This window comes from Eublepharis macularius, chromosome 6 (genome assembly GCF_028583425.1).
Source record: "Eublepharis macularius isolate TG4126 chromosome 6, MPM_Emac_v1.0, whole genome shotgun sequence".
NCBI classification, from domain to species: Eukaryota; Metazoa; Chordata; class Lepidosauria; order Squamata; family Eublepharidae; genus Eublepharis; species Eublepharis macularius.
This window is the reverse complement of record NC_072795.1, coordinates 90,477,748-90,494,849: the sequence shown is the minus strand read 5'-3', so window position 1 is coordinate 90,494,849 and position 17,102 is coordinate 90,477,748. Positions and strand designations below refer to the sequence as shown.

General features: G+C 45.4%; 1 protein-coding gene across 1 annotated transcript in view; it reads right to left on the bottom strand.

Moving 5' to 3' along the window:
- FANK1 (fibronectin type III and ankyrin repeat domains 1) overlaps positions 1-17,102 on the bottom strand; it is a 64,056-nt gene that overhangs the window by 28,468 nt on the left and 18,486 nt on the right. The window contains exon 4 of the mRNA XM_054983791.1: positions 599-680. Within this exon, the coding sequence (XP_054839766.1) occupies positions 599-680 (82 nt within the window). The remainder of the gene's footprint in view (positions 1-598; positions 681-17,102) is intronic.

Below are 17,102 nucleotides of genomic sequence, written 5' to 3'. Positions count from 1 at the left end.
GGCAAAAACAAAAACCCATATTTGCATTCTGCTCAGAAATAGAGATGGGGGGGGGGGATTGGATCCAAACCCATTTTACAGACAGGGGTAGGCAACTTCTTTGGCCCAGGTGCTGAAAAATGCAACATCTACCTGTCAGATATTGGTTAGCCAGCAAACAAAAGCAGGAGCAGGGGGAGAAGAGGGCTGTATTTGGTCAGGCCAGCATCTCAGGGTTTCACCATGGATTCAGCTGGTTGCTGTGCAGTTTTGGCCATTGGCCATGCCTGTTACCTCCTTCTGTACCACTGGCTTCAGCAGTGCTGCGAGTACCTTGGTTGCCCTGGGTACCAAGCAAAATGGTTTGGGGTGCCACTGTCAGCAAGCATGCTGGAGGTTGCCTATCCCATTATAAAATATATGTATCACTCTGTGTAATAGCATGATAAACTGTAATAAGCAATTTGTCATTCTTGGTTTATAAAATATGCAATTCGATATTTAGATGATAGAAGAAACTACTTTTTGGGACACAGCACAACATAATCCAATTTTCATCATTATCTTTTGTTCATTACTACATAGATATGGACATTTTAAAATATGAATTATTTCTCACTTTCCTTGAAGAATATTAAGAACTGCATCTACATCATTCACGCTCACAGCACGATGGAGTTGGGCCCCACTCATTGGTTCTCCTGAAGGAAACAAAGCATGAAAATATTTGCAAAGCAGGTTAGACAGAAATTTATTCTGTTGGTGCTGTCAGCTATTAAAACCCTGCAGAATAACTGATTAGTTTTCACATTTTTCAATACAGCGTTTGGATATCTCCCAGAATCTGAAATTAAACAATAGACCTTGTATCATTGTTTTGCAGACAGCTGAGTTGTTTAAAAGGTGACTTGGAATTCCTGTTATTTTTTCAGATTACACAAGATTGTTTATTTTAAAGATCACCTTTCAAAAACTACATGACGGTTTACAACAATATCTGAAACATTGTGTATATCACTGAAACTGATTCCAAAAAGAAGGCTCACAGTTCATGTTGCTTAAGTACTGATGCTGCTTATTGGCTGACTGTACAAGCTGGAAAGTTCCTGGTTCAAATATGACCAAAGCCTTAGTATCTCGGCCTCCTCTGTAATTTCCAATAGTGAGATGATAAAAATATCAGGGATACTGTGCATATAATGTATGCAAAATGCTTTGAATACTTAAAAACAGCAGTATACTTTTGCAAGAATCTTTTGGATTTGTTTTTATTGCAGTTCTTTTCTAGTAATAACGGACCTTTGGACACTTACCATGAAGGGTCCTTCTCCTCTGAGGAAAAAAGGACGTCTTGGGTGATTCCCACCATCCAATCAGGGAGGGAGGAACTAATTTTCTTCCTCTTCCTGTCTGGCCTGTGGGACACCCTCTCTTCAGTTCAGGTAACTCCACAAAGCAGTAACACTGAATTTATCATTCAGCAACTGCCAATACCGAGAGAAAAAACACTTGTTGCATTAACAGGTACCATAAATAAAGCATAAGCCAGAGGAGGTAGAAGAATGAGGCAGCAGGGTAGAGGAGGACGAAGACCCGGGGAGGGCAAGATGTCCTCCTTTCCTCAGAGAAGGACCCTTCACGGTAAGTGCCCAAAGGTCCATTCTCCCTCTGAGGCGGAGGACATCTTGGGTGCTCCCAAAGCAGTTTCCACTTTCTGGGTGGGATGTTGTCTTCATCCAAGATCATGCACTGCAGTACTTTTCTAATGCAGGCAGCATCCGCTGAATCAAATAGATTTAATTCATAGTGCCTCACCAAGGTCGAGACCGACAACCATGTTCCTGCCTTGCAGACTTCTTCTACAGAAGTCTTCCTGTGCAATGCTTCATTGGTAGCAGCACTCCTCAAAGTGAGATGGTATTCCATTAGGAACCACTGTGATGAGAGATTTGTGGGCTTCAATCATGTATGTTTTGCTATTGGCACCTATAGCTACTGAAGGCATTTTCTTTCCCAAATTGAGGGGAGATATATTGATGAACAGTAAGTACAACTTTCTGATTTGCACTGTTCAGAGCAGATAGGACTTGAGCATCCATCTGACGTCTAGGTTGTGTCAGAGCCTCTCCCTAGGATATTTAGGGTACAGGTAGAAATATGATAGCCTTATCTCTTGCAACCTATGGAATTTGGAATACACTTTTGGAAGAAAGATGGGGACAGTACGAAGTATCACCTTATCTTTGTGAAAGATACAGAGTTCAGGTTTGACTGATGGTACGCTTAGATCTGAGATTCTTCTGGTATATGTGACCACAATGAGGAAGATGGTCTTCATTCTCATCCTTCTCAGGGGAATGTCCTTGACTAGTTCAAGTAGATGTTTTGTCAGGGCTTTGTAAAATGTCCAGTGCTTTCCTCCTGCCCCACTGAGTGAGAGCTTTCCAAGAGAAGTTGTAAATTTTGACTGTGAACTATTTTCTGGATGCTAGGAGTGTCAGCCACCTCTCGAGAATATCCCCGTCTTAGGAAAGTTTCCTTTCTATTTCCACACAGTTAAGCAGAGTGAGTCTAAATGAGAGTGCCAAATTGGTCCTTGCTGTAACATGAACAGAAAGGTTGATAGGATGAGAGGGAGTGTGTTGGAGTGTGGAAAAGCACAGTCTGCGGGGCCACCAAGAGGCAATCACAAGCACTTTGCTCCCTGTTCCTTGATCTTTCTCAGGAGTTTGGGTATTACTGGTAAGGGTGGTAATGCGTAGAGGAGGCCTAATGGCCACTGTGATGTCAAGGCATCTGCTTGTGGGTGGAACAAACCTTGTCATGTACCCTGGTAGTTGATGGTTGTGTTGGGACGCAAACAGGTCCATGAGAGGTGTTGTGAAATGCAATGTTATCCATTAGATGAGATCTTTCTTAAGGATCTACCTGCTCAGCCAGTTGAATGGTCTACCTGCTCAGCCAGTCTGCCTGGACATTGGATATGCCTTTGATGTGTTCATGATGTGTTCATGTGTTTGATGTGTTCAGTTCTGAACGAGGCTAGGCGACCTTCCTCCCAGGTAAGTATACTTGCCGCTTCTTATGCTGCCTCAAGGTCTTGGATCCCCCCTGCTTGTATATATATGTCTTGTATGCAACCTTGTCCATACAGATCAGGACGTGTGAGTTCACTATCTGATCTGATCTAGAAAGAAAAACCGGAAGTGTAGAAGAGGAGGTGGAGTGGCGTTGTATGTGAGGAGAGGGCTTGATTGTCAAGAAGTTATGGAGAATGGGGCGGACAGCCTGGTGGAAAGTATATGGGTAGAAATAAGGGGAGGAAGGACAAAGGGTATTATTGTTGGAGTCTGCTACAGACCACCTGACCAGCCAGAAGAAATGGATGCTGCCCTCTTTGAACAAGTTGGCAGAGTATCCAGACATCAGAAGCTTGTAATTATGGGTGACTTCAACTTCCCCGATGTGTGCTGGGAGACAGGCTCAGCAAAGCGTCATGAATCACGCAATTTCCTGACCTGCCTGGCCGATAACTTCCTTTTTCAAAAGGTGGAGGAAGCTACAAGGGGTTCAGCCATACTAGACTTGATATTAACCAACAGGGAAGAATTGGTAGATGAGATGAAGGTGGTGGGGACCTTAGGGGGAAGTGACCATGTCCTCCTTGAATTCCAGTTGCTATGGGGAGCCAAGGAAGTTCATAGCCAGACTCGTAGGTTAGATTTTCGTAGGGCCAACTTCGATGAACTCAGAGGCTTGATGAGAGTAATTCCGTGGGGGAGTGTGCTGGAAGGGAAAGGAGTGAGTGAAGGGTGGGCCATTCTCAAACACGAGCTTTTGCAAGCTCAGGCCCTCACTATCCCAGCAAGACGGAAACATGGTAAGGGCTCCAAGAAACCGATGTGGATGCACAGAGAGCTCCAGAATAAGCTAAGGGAGAAAAAGGAAATGTTCAGGAAATGGAGAGAAGGACAGACCTCTAAAGAGGAGTATATGAGGGTTATTAGGCACTGCAGATCAGCCATCAGAGAGGCCAAAGCTCAGTACGAGCTTGGTCTGGCCAGGAGGGCTTGCTACAATAAGAAAAACTTCTACAGATATGTGAGAAGCAAACACAAGGTAAAAGAGGCAATTGGACCACTGTTGGGAGTAGATGGAGAAACTCTGATGCAGGACAGAGAAAAAGCAGACAGGCTTAATGACTTTTTTGCCTCTGTTTTCTCCCTGAAGAACTCAGGCACATCTAGAGATAGTACAAAATGTGTCAGGACACCTGAGTGGCTAATTGACATTGACAGAGAGGTAGTGGAGAGGCATCTGGCTGCACTGGATGAATACAAATCCCCTGGGCTGGATGGGGTGCACCCAAGAGTGCTGAAAGAACTTTCCAGAGAACTTGCAGAACCCCTGTCCATCATCTTCAAGGCCTCCTGGGGGACTGGGGATGCGCCACAAGATTGGAGAAGAGCAAATGTTATCCCAATCTTTAAGAAAGGGAGGAAGGATGACCTGGGAAACTACAGGCCGGTCAGTCTGACTTCTGTTGCTGGGAAGATATTAGAACAGATTTTAAAGGGATCAATCTGTAAGCATCTGAAGGACCACTCAGTGATCCGGGGAAGTCAGCATGGTTTTGTTCCTAACAGATCTTGCCAGACCGACCTGGTTTCCTTCTTTGATCGAGTGACCAGCTTGCTGGATCGGGGGAACTCTATTGACGTGATTTATCTGGATTTCAGTAAAGCTTTTGAATAGGTTCCCCATGACATTCTGATGGGCAAACTGGAAGACTGTAGAGTAGACTATAGGACAGTTCGGTGGATAGGGAACTGGTTGGAGGACCGCACGCAAAGAGTGGTGGTCAACGGCGTTTCATCAGATTCGAGGAAGGTGTCCAGTGGGGTGCCGCAGGGCTCGGTTTTGGGCCCAGTACTTTTCAATATTTTTATCAATGATCTGGATGAAGGAGTGGAAGGGCTGCTCATTAAATTTGCTGATGATACCAAATTGGGAGCGGTAGCAAACACCCAAGAAGATAGAATTAAAATTCAACAAGACATGAATACTCTGGAGAAGTGGGCAGCTGTGAATAGGATGCAATTCAACAAAGACAAGTGCACAGTATTACATCTGGGCCACAAAAATGAGAAGCACAAATACTGGATGGGGGATACACTTCTGGGCAGTAGTATATGTGAAAGGGATCTTGGGATAAGAGTGGACTGTAAACTGAATATGAGCAGTCAGTGTGATGCGGCGGCAAAAAAGGCTAATTCAATCTTGGGTTGTATCAAAGGGGCCATAGCATCGAAATCGCAGGAGGTCATAGCCCCTCTCTATACTGCCTTGGTCAGGCCACACCTCGAGTATTGTGTGCAGTTCTAGAGGCCTCACTTCAAAAAGGATGTGGCCAAAATCGAGAGGGTGCAGAGGAGAGCGACAAGAATGATCAGGGGTCTGGAGACTGAGCCCTACGAGGAAAGGCTGAGACCCTTGGGAATGTTTAGTTTGGAGAAGAGGAGGTTGAGGGGGGACATGATTGCTCTCTTTAAATATTTGAAAGGCTGTCATTTGGAGGAGGGCAAAGAGCTGTTCCAGTTGGCAGCAGAGGGTAGGACGCGAAGCAATGGGCTAAAACTACATGCACAAAGGTACCGGCTGGATATTAGGAAAAACTTTTTCACGGTCAGCGTAGTTCAAAAGTGGAATCAGCTGCCTAGGGAGGTGGTGAGCTCCCCTTCACTGGCAGTTTTCAAGAAGAGGCTGGATGAATACTTGTCAGAGATGCTTTAGGCTGATCCTGCACTGGGCAGGGGGTTGGACTAGATGGTCTGTATGGCCCCTTCCAACTCTATGATTCTATGATTCTATGATCTCTGAACTGGAACAAGGCCAGACAAATTGCTCCCATTTCCAAGATATTGATAGGAAGACATGCCGATTTTTTTTTTCATGCAAAATTTTGGGTATTGTTGATGGGCTGTCAGAATTGGTACATGGAGGATTCGGTTTCGTTTTCTCGGCCATGTCGGACGCTCCTCTCCGCAGGTCTGGGAGGAAGCGCCCGAGCACTCTGACCGGGCGGCTGATCTGCGAAGATTAGCCCCCAGGACTCCCAGTGAGGGAGGCAGGTTCCGGGACGCTGCGGGAAGAGCCCCCCGAAACCTATGCGGGGGGTAAATTGCCTGTTTGTCCCTATGGAGGCCGGCAGACGTGCGCGGCGCCTCGTGTGCTGCCGGGCCATGGAAAACGGCAAAGAGCAGAACTAGGCGGAAGCTTGCAAGTAAGCGAATCCCTTCTGTTATTACAAGCGCACGCGAAGGAGTGGTGGGATCTGAAGCTAAGAAGGCTAGTTCTTCCCCCTCACTGAGTCTCAGAATTTGGCTGGCGGTCCTCCCCCTAAAATGGCAGCGAAAAAACAGAGTCCCGCCCTGGGCAAGTCAATCTCGGCTGCCCTGCAGGGGAAGGGAGAGTCGCTCGAAGAACTGATGCGGAGGTCGGTTACCGAAGCCATAAAACCCTTTGTTGACAAGCTGAACGAAACAGATCAAAGGGTGGGCTTAATTGAGAGCGAAGTGAAAACCATTAAGGAAGCAGCGGGGGGGGCAGAGAAGTCTGCTCAGGAAAGTGCGTCACTCGTGAAGGCTACGAATAAAGAGTTAAAGCTGGTGGAGAACCAGCTGATCGGGCTACAAGTGGAACGAACACAAACAATTTTGCGTCTCCAGAATGTGAAAGAGGAAGAAAATGAGGATTTATGGGGTTTGGTCTCGGAACTATTGGCAACACCCGCGAAGGCAACTAAAGAAGAGGTTAAAAGCGCCATTTTGGAGGTCCGTAGGGCTTCTTCAAAATATGCAACGAAGCGTCAGCTGCCTCGCGAGATCATCATCAATTTCTCATCTAAAAGGATCCGAGACATCATCCTATATAACTCATACAATGCGGATCTGGACTTTTTGGGTAACAAGGTCAAGATACTGAAAGACGTCCCATTTTTAGTTCAGAAAAGACGTTTTAAGTATAAAAAGTTTGCAGCTCTTCTGAGGGAACGTGGAATAAAGTACAAATGGTTATTTCCTGAAGGCATCTGGTTTAGTTACAAAGATCAAGCTTACAAGATATTATCAGAAAATCAACTAAGGGATTTTGAGGATAAAAATCCGGAATTCCAGCGAGACACCAAGCAAGAAGAAAACGAGAAGTCTGAGGGGCGGGGGGAGGAAATGAGCACTGCGGCTGCAGTTGCTCAGAGAGAACTGCGTCCGGGACCCAGGAGGGGGAGGAAAACTTAATTTGAATTTGAATTGTAATTTGCATTATGTAAGGTCGACCACTCCATCAATATTATACAAAGCTTTAGTTTTTAATAATGGCAGTATGAAGGGAAAGCATTCTGTGTAGTGTAGATGTTATATGTTGTTGTTTGGGTTTTTTTTCTCTTTCCTTCCCTTGTTCCCCTTCTTTTCCTTTGTATTGTTAGTTAATGTAGTTAATAAAAAGAAGAATTGGTACATGGAGATATGCCTCCGTGAGATCTGTAGATGTCATGTATTCTTCTGGTTTAATGGTCTCTGCAGCTGAGTGCAGAGTCTCCATTCAGAAGTGATGCAATTTGATAAACTTGTTCAAAAACTTGAAGTCTAATAACACCCTCCAATCCCCATTCCTTTTAGGGACTGTGAAGAAGACTGAGTAGTGCCCCCCTCCCCCATCCTCTTTCATTGTAGAGAACATGCTGCACTGCTTGAATGCCCAGAAGGTGCTGGATTACCTTTTGGATTAAGTTTTGCGTAGGGGAGAAATGGCAAAATGTTCTGGTGGGTAGTTTTTGAATTGTATGGAAAAGCCTTGTGAGACTTTTTCTAAGGTCCAGACGTCTGCCTGCATGTAAACCCAGGCTTGATGGTAAAGAGTAGTTGGGCTCTCACAGGGACAGCTTGCAAGTCCTGTCTTAGAGATCTTGGTATCAAGGTCAGATCTCTTTCCACGTATGAAGAACTGTCTGTTTGATCTTGGGACAAAGTAAGCTTTATCCCCACAATACAGCTGGGGCTGAGAGGGATGGTTTACCCAATTCCTGCAGGCCTAAGGCTGAGAATGTCTTAGGCAGTAAATATTGGTCGTACTCAGACTCAAACAGCTGGGCTGACTGTTCTGGCATGGATATTTCCTCCTCCTCCACATCTGAAAGAATTCTTCCTTTTCCTTGTCATTACAGACGCTCTCCAAGGGCGATCCCCCTCCTCAGTGGGGATCTCTGTCTGTTCAACATTACAAGCTGCCTTATTTTGACTCAGACGATTGGTCCATCAAGGTCGGTGTTGTCTACTCAGACTGGCAGCAGGTCTTCAGGGTCTCAGGAAGAGGTTTTTCTCATTGCCTACCTGATCTTTTTAACTGGAGTTAACAGGGAATTAATCTAGATCCTTCTGCATGAAAAGCAGAAGCTCTTCCACTGAGCCACAGCCTGTCTTGTGAAGGAAGGAGAGAAGGAGGTAGATGCCACACCATTATTAACAGAGGTTCCAGCCTGGCAGAGATTATATATTTCCTCCCTCATGGTTAGTCTTAGGAAGTTAAAAAGTTCAAAGACACAGGCAGGTTTGTGCCCTTCATACGTTATCCATCTAGCAGGGAGAGCCCTATTGTAAAGGCAGGGTTAGATCTGGAGGGAAATTGCCTACTGTGGAATCGCCAGCCAGGAGGCTTGCATGGGCGCATTTACTGTGGCACCGGAGCTGAGATTCCTGGCATCTTTTCCCACTAAAAGCCTGAGCTGAGGTAACATGCCGATTCCAGCTGCAGAGCAGGAGCGCGTAATTGCTTCCAGCTCCCACGCAGTGGGACGGGCCATCTGAAGCTTTTCTGCAGCTCTAAGTCTGACTTGTAGCTGGGAGACCGCACAAGACACGGAGGCATGTTGATGCCAACTCATTGCTGGGAGCACACACCAGCCAGAAGGCATGTTGGCACTGGATTCATCAATCTCGTTCGATGCAAATAGTAGGGAGCATTTCTCTCTGTTGTCTAGGAAGCTGTCCTCAGAATTAGACATAGGCACGAACAGCCCGTTCATCTGTTCGCAAACAAGCCATTCGTGAGGCTCCATTCTAAATGAACAAGTGGTCGTTGCAAGCCTCGTTCATTGCCTTTGTCAGCCGTTCGTCAAGCCAGACAGTCTGGCCCCTTTCAATCAATTCCCCTGGCAACAGAGGCAGAGAGAGACTGAACTCTGTCTGAACTCCTTCTGGCTTTCCTTCTGGCTTTAACTCTTCAAAGTACTTCCAGCAGAGAGTCCCGTTTTTGCCACCGTGAAGAAACTTGGGAGGTCTTCAGAGGACAGTGAGGACTACATCCCCTGCAAATTTGGTGGGTATTTGACATTGGGAAGGTCAGTTTGTAACCCCTCAAAGTAGCTTCCAGCAGAGAGTCCCGGTTTTGCCACTGTGAAGAGAAAATGACAACAAAGGGGGAGACCCATGCATCATGCCTTTCCTGGGGTGCAATCTCTCTGAAACTTGGGGGGTTCTTCAGAGGACAGTGAGGGCTATGTTCCTTGCAAATTTGGTAGGTATTGGGCATTGGGAAGGTCAGTTTGTAACCCCTCAAAGTAGCTTCCAGCAGAGAGTCCCGTTTTTGCCACTGTGAAGAGAAAATGACAACAAAGGGGGAAACTCATGCATCATGCCTTTCCCGGGGTACAATCTCTCTGAATCTTGGGAGTCTTTGGAGGACAGTGAGGACTATGTCCCCTGCAAATTTGGTGGGTATTGAACATTGAGAAGGTTAGTTTGTGGGGTGTTTAAAGGGCCCTGCCCCTTGCACGTGGCAGAAAAGGGCCCTTTAAACTATCAGCTGGCAGGCGGCAGGGGGGAATCCCACCACCACCTGCCAGCTGATAGTTTAAAGGGATCTTTAAAGGGCCACGAACAACGAAGATGTTTGTGAACAGGGTCATGTTCGTTATTCGTTGGTGGCAATGAACAACGAACAGCTTGTTCGGGGGGGGGGTTCTGTTCATGCCCATGTCTACTCAGAACCCCTGGCATTCATCTTGTAGGCAGCTGCCCCAAATGGCTGCCATGATCGTCTCAGTCAGCCAGGGAGAATAGCAAGAGACATGAGAGGATAGCAAGAAGATAGGAACTATGAAAGTTTAAGTCAACAGAGTCTGAAAGAGAAAAGAAAGATAAGATTAGAGGAAGACAAGAGCAAAGGAGTAGGAATGTGAAAATGAAAGTGAAACTGAAGTCATAATAAGAAACTAGCAGAGCTAGTCTGCTACTAGACTCCTCTCCCTGGAGGCAAGAAGAGAACTGAAGAGAGGGTATCCCTCATGCCAGACAGGAAGGAAAAGAAAACTAGTTCCTGCCTCCCTGATTGGATGGTGGGAATCACCCAAGATGTCCTCCGCCTCAGAGGGAGAACATTCTATTCCCATAGTGACTACCACACTCACAATGCAATCCTAAGAAGAGTTACTCCAGTCTAAGCACATTGATTTCAATGGTCTTAGACTGGTGTAATTGTCCAGAATGCACTGTTAAGATCTAGAAAGGCAATCTAATTTGGGAAGAAAGGCTAATTGAGATCAGGAGCCAATAATTAAAGCAATTAAAGCTAAGAGAAACAATGGCTTTAAATTGTAGGAATTTTCCCCTCATATTTAAAGAGCTACATTAAATATATTTGCTTTAAATAAAATTTTCAAGAGAGACAGTTAAGCAAAACTGGCAGAGTGGATCTCTGAAATTATGTCTACCAAATAAATGTGATTAAGGAATCTGGACAGGTGAAGGTCATGCTTTTGTCTTTTGAAATAAATCCTTCATGAATAGTAAGAGAGCAGAGAGGTCATTTGGTTGCAGATGCACAGGACAACATATTCTAATGTGGCAATAAGAATTTTATTTATGGAATTGAATGCACTATTGAAAGCCGTGAATAAATGATGAACTCATTGGTGAAGACAGTCTCCAATTAACAAGCAGCAGCTGTTTGTCTTTCTATTTTAGGATCCCATTGATTAAAACTGCATGCCTCATTTAAACAGGACTTTCCTGTACTTTACCTATGGAACAAAGAGCCATCAGACCCTTTTCTGAAGTATTTGCCTTTCTGATTTATGAAACCTCTTTCCAGCTGAATACAAATATTAAGCCAAAAGAAGCATTTTTTCTTAATGTACATATCTGAAGTTCTGAATATGAATGGAGTGAAATAGTTATATGAAATAAACACTGTAGGTTTTATAGGAAAAACATAGTTGATCTGACAGTTACTCAGTTTTTTACATAGGACTGTTATATTATCTAGAAAACAATGATTAAATGAACTGTGGGACTAAAATGAATTCTCAGCTTCCACCATGAACACTACTATGCTGGGCATCAGCACACCTGACCTCAATTCTGGGAAGCCATCAGGGACAGTGCAGGTTCTTGCTCTGTGGAAGGGGGGGGGGCGGCAGTATACATCACCCTCACTCCCTCTCACTCCACTCACAGGTCTGCTCAACCTGACAAGAGTCCTGGCTGCCTCCCCTTTCTCCTCGCCTTTCAAAGCCTCTGCCCTCTTCACCTCCTCTGGGCTTGCTCTTCCTCCTGTTCTTCATCTCTCTCACTCCTACTTCTTCCAGCATCTCACTCTCTCCAAACTCCACCACACTCCTACACAACCCACCCTACCCTGTGGGTGGATTTCCTTTTTATCCCTTCATCTCTTCTTTACTCCACCTGGCAGCCACGCCCCCCCTCCTGCACTCTATCCATGGCCCTGGTCGACTCAGGCAGTTGCACCTGGGCTTGCTCTGCTGGCTGATTGGGGCAGGTACACCTGTGCCTCCTTGGCTGGCTGCCAACCTGTTCCTGCAGATTGCCTCAGGTGGCTTCACTTGGGATTGTTTTGCTCCTGGCTTCTCCTGGACCAGGCTACTGTCTTCTAGCTGGCCTGCAGGCTGGGGTGTGGCTCTGTGCTGCTTTGGCTGCCTCTTCTCCCTGTCTGGTAAGGCTGCTGGCTGACTGCCTTTGCTTCCTGTGCCTCCTCCCTCAGGTCTACTCCCCTCCTGGGGGTCCTCATTCTCCCTGCCTGGTCCCCTACATTCCCACCAGAGGGTGGGGCTAGCTGGCTTCCACCTGCCTCGCCTGACTCTCTGAAGCTTGGGTGTTTCTTTGTCCTTCTGTGGCAGGGATACCTCCTTCCCCCCTTCTGTTGTTGGTCTGCTCTGATCCTGGGTGCCTGTTGGGGTGGCTGGGTGGCTGTCCCCCAACTGCCTCCTGTCCCCTTCTCCTGGTAAGTCCAGGGGCTGAGCCTCAGACCCCGGACATGAATAATCCCCAAAACATAATTTTCCTGTTTACTTTTAGAACAGGAAGAGTAGATGGCCCATGGGAAACTGGGAAGGAGGGAAGCACCACACACAGAGCACACACTCACAGTTTGCTTCATCTCTGCTGGAAGTTTAGATATACAATTTCTGGAAATTTTGAAGTCACAGGAAAAAAGGGTTTTTTCCCCAGAAGAAAACAGAAATTGGGGGGGGGGCTTTGAAATGTACACAATATTTACTTTCCTATCAAAGGTAAACTTATTTTACTAATTTAGCAACTTAAAATACATCCTTTAAAACTTAGCATACACAATTATACTATTTGGCATATTTACAAAATTTAAAAGGATACATGTCTTGGTTTTCTATAAGAAAAAGAGCAAATATACACAATACTTCAGAGACAGTTGCAAACTGCTGCAATCTAGCACCTAATCCATATTTTTTGTCATCTGGGAGGTAGAAAAAATAAAAAGATGAAGGTAGGAAACATATTCTGTTGCAAACAATGTAAAGTACATTATCTGGAAAGAAACACAGTTGTCATATTTTGGACTATCTACATATCTGGATAGCAAGTTAAACTTTATACCATTGAATATACTGAACTCTTAAATAAGATATTATCATTAAAGAGATTATAGCATATTACTTTATGCCAGAACTATTTACATTTAAATAAAAGCACATTCTTAAAAATATGTTGCGTCTACAGTAAATATAGGCAATATCTAATAATATATAATAGGCAATATACTAAATGACCCTGATCTGAGGATGCTTAAATCTGGAGACTGGAGCCCTGAACAGACAAGACAGACCTTCATACACACATGAAAAATGCCACAAGTATACAGAAAAATTTGAAATTTAAAAAAATACATTGGGGGTTAAAAGAAAAACCCAAAATGATAAAAGAAGTACTGTAGCTGTAACCAGATGCTCGCAGCGGTTGTTGCTAGGCAACCATAATAGTTTAACTAGTGTTCCAGGCTTAGTTTTCAGCAGTAAAAGGCAGAGGGAGGTGTCAGGTCTCTTTTCAGGGCTGTTTTGGCTTTTGAGGGAGGACTCATAGGGCCAGGCAACTAGATACTGCATGACTTGCATGACTCACCCAGTCCCGGCTGCTTGCTACTGTTCAAAAGCCAGTGTAGTGGTTAGAGTTTCAGAGTAGACTCTGGGACACCCAAGTTCAAATCACTACTCTGATCCACTCACTCACACTTAGCCTAACCTACCTCTCAAGCTTGTTGTGAGGATAATACAGAGACAAGGAGTTCTTTAAGTTCCCAGTGTGGAGAAGGCAATACATAAATGAATTAAATTAAGAAATATAGATGAAGATGGGGAACAAATAAAAGGTAAGTTGTTTAGTGGGTTCAAAGAAGAGAAGAATGTAGAGAAAGGTGAGCATATGGAGGCTGCCAAGAGGAGAGAAGAGGAAATCGAGTGGGGAAGGGGATACAGGGAAAAGTGAAGTACCCCTCTGCAAGTCCTTGCAGGTTCCCCATCATGCAACTGGGCCCAGCTCAGCCACACTACGCAATTTGGCCATAGGGGTGATGGGGAAAGGTGAAGACAGGGAAAAGACAAAAGCGGGTGGAAAGGAAAGAAGGAAGCAGGAAAAAGGGTAGAGGCTGTGGGGGACAGGGAAGGGAAAGAGGACATGGTAGAAGAGGGTAAAATGAGATGCCCCCTACAAGTCCCTGCACGTCTCTACTTGTTATCTAATGCCATTGACTGGCTTACATAAAACAATTAATATGGCACATTTTGAGTAAAATCTGAGCAGGCAGCTTGCAAACCCAGGCTTTACAGCATTGGTGTACTGTGATGGGCTTCTTGGGATGTACGCTGGAACCCCATCAACTAATCCCAGATCAAGAGAAACTGCAGCCCAGGAGACATAGTTATATGCAAGCTGCAACAGCTAGCTCTATAGTACAGGTTGCAAGGGTTAGAGTTGTAGGGGTCCTGGTTTGAATCCCACCCTGAAACCTTACAGAGAGCTCCTCAGTATCTATCTCTTGCTTAGCTGTTCCATTTTTTCACTGCTTCGGGTTTCTGAAGTTGTAGAGGGCAGCTGCAAGATACTTAGAATACTGCTACTTTGATGGGCTATTTTCAAGCAAGGAGTGAGGTGAGTTTTGCAATGTCCATGTTTAGGGGATATAGGTGGAGGACGGCACCTTCCTGAATCTCTATGGGTGCCATTGTTTCCCCAAGGAGTTGTCAGAAAGCAAAATTCCAAAAGACTGACAAGTTAATCTTCACCAGCCAGGATAGCAAGCTGCCACTAACCAACCCACAGCTTGAGACCAAGAGTGAAACCTCAAACCCTCTGGGTACTAACAGCAGAAACCAACCTTGCAAGGTAGACAAGTTGCAGGCTAGATTCAGAAAACAAGTAATGGGTAGCTTATGGCAAATTGGCCAAGGTACTAGATTTAGACTGAAGTTGCAACACTTAATAACTCCACACCAATACAGTTAAATAAAATTTGTTTTAAAAAAATGAAAAATGCAAATTAAAAAGAGCGTGCAAGCAGGAGAAGCAAAAAATAGCAACAAGCTGATTAGTTAAGCTAAGATATACTTGCAAACCTATTCTAGATGTTACCTTTCAGCAAGTCTCAGAATCCAAATGGGAGCTTTAGGCTCTTGAGTCCAGAAGTCCAGAGGACAAAGCAAAATGGACACTAGCAACAGGAATCTACCAGTGGCATAGCATTCAGAAGCAAAAGTGTTCCAAGAAGGACAAAAGGGTGTTCATCCTAGCGTTCCCCAGGAAGGGGGGTGGGGGGGAGATAGACTAAAAGACAACTTCTTTAAGGCCGCAGCAGCCCCCAACAACTTAGCCAATCAGAAAAAACGTAACCTTTGACAACAAACTCTGTAGTGAATTGATCCGCTTCCACAATGCTACCAGTTAACAGGGTAGAAGGCTGGTACCTGCCTCCCTCAAGCTCTGTCCTTGGAAGCTGTTAAGAATTAGCATCTGCAGCACCAAAGCCTTGTCTTATCTAGCTGGAAACTGACAGTGCTAACCAGCCTTAGTCTTCCAAAAAAACACTTCAGTTTCCCCCATACAAATAAATGTATAACAAGGCCAAAAGCCTGAACCAAAGTGTTGGAACTGAACAAGGGAAGCCCATAGACTCACCTGCGGGCTGTGTTGGCACCGAGTGCAAGGAGGAGGTGGAGGCATGGCTGAGATGGAAGAGGTGGAGAGTCAACGTCCTCTTCCTGGCCAGCAATGTGGTCAGCACCATTATAGAAGATTCTTCTGCAGGAGCAGACATTCTCCCACCTACCCATTGCTCTCTCTGGGCAGCAGGAGGGTTGTCACAGTTTTATGGGTTCAGCAATTTTGAGGCATTGGGCTGGATCCCAAAAGGATGAGTGGGGAAGTGGGCCAGCTCACCCCGGCGGATTGGGAGGCAACCCACAGACTGCACATAGCACAGGTGACAAGAAGCAAACTAGATAAGTGAGTTTCTTGATAGGGGATATGCAACTTAGAACTGAAAGGGTCAGGGGAAATATGAGGATGTCCCTTTTTTCTATTTCCCATCTCCTGCTGCTAATGAAGGAAAGGAGAAAGCAAGCCCAATGGCCACAGAGAAAACTATGGCTTTGGCATAGTTTTTGCTGTGTGTGCTTCTCTTTGGGTGTTGTAGAAGCAATCATCTGTGGCTGAGTTCACTTCTTTTGATGCTAGGCACTTCCATTTTCACAATTCCATTGTTTTTCAATGATTCCCAAAGTGCCTAGTAACAGAGGAAGTGAGGTCCACAGTGGAGGACACAGTGGAGTGCCTAGACAGAAGTGTTTGTGGGGTTGTGGTAAAATGGCTTACGTCCTAATGCCAGTGTTTGCGGCCCCAAAAGATAATTTTTGGCTCTGCATTCTAAACAGGCATATAGCTATAGGAACTCTGTTCATACTAGCAGGAAGAAAGTGGAGAAACAAATTGAGAGGGGTCACCTCAGAAAGAGTGCCATAGAAATGCAGATGACCCTGGCCAGAGAAGAACAATAAGCAGGCACAGTCATGCCTAAACCATAGTCGCACAAGCTATGGAGCTTCATGGGGCCAAAAGGCAGAGTGAACATTTCCTGCAGAAGGACAAGAAGGAAAAGAGCTAGGACAGATTATAAAACCAGAATCCACACCCTCAGATACATCCAAGTAAATCTGGGAAATGTGGTTTCAGCCTCTGGCTGGCTCCTTCCTTGGCTTCTCCTGTTTTTTTTTCCAAATAAGGAAGGGAGGAAGAGGGAGGGGGAATGAGACAGGGAAGCCATATAGGAACTCTCCTTGTCTGCTTGGGCTTCTGTGAGTGACACTGGTTCAGTTGGGCTAAGTTACAACATGGTTGTTGGGGGTTTTCCGGGCTGTATTGCCGTGGTCTTGGCATTGTCGTTCCTGACGTTTCGCCAGCAGCTGTGGCTGGCATCTTCAGAGGTGTAGCACCAAAAGACAGAGATCTCTCAGTGTCACAGTGTGGAAAAGATGTAGGTCATTTGTATCTACTCAGGAGGGGTGGGGTTGAGCTGAGTCATTCTGTAAGAGTTTCCCAGGGTGTGGAATGCTAATGGCGGGAGGCTTCACTGTATCCTGAGGAGGTTCTTTTGCATATGGATTGGTGCTTGATGTGCTAATCTTCTCTGCAGGGCTATTGTTACTCTCATTCCTGGATACCTTGGTCATCCGCAAAGCAAACTTTCAGTTAGGTCACAAGGTCTACAGGAAACCAACTCACACTGATCGGTACTTACACAAAAACTCC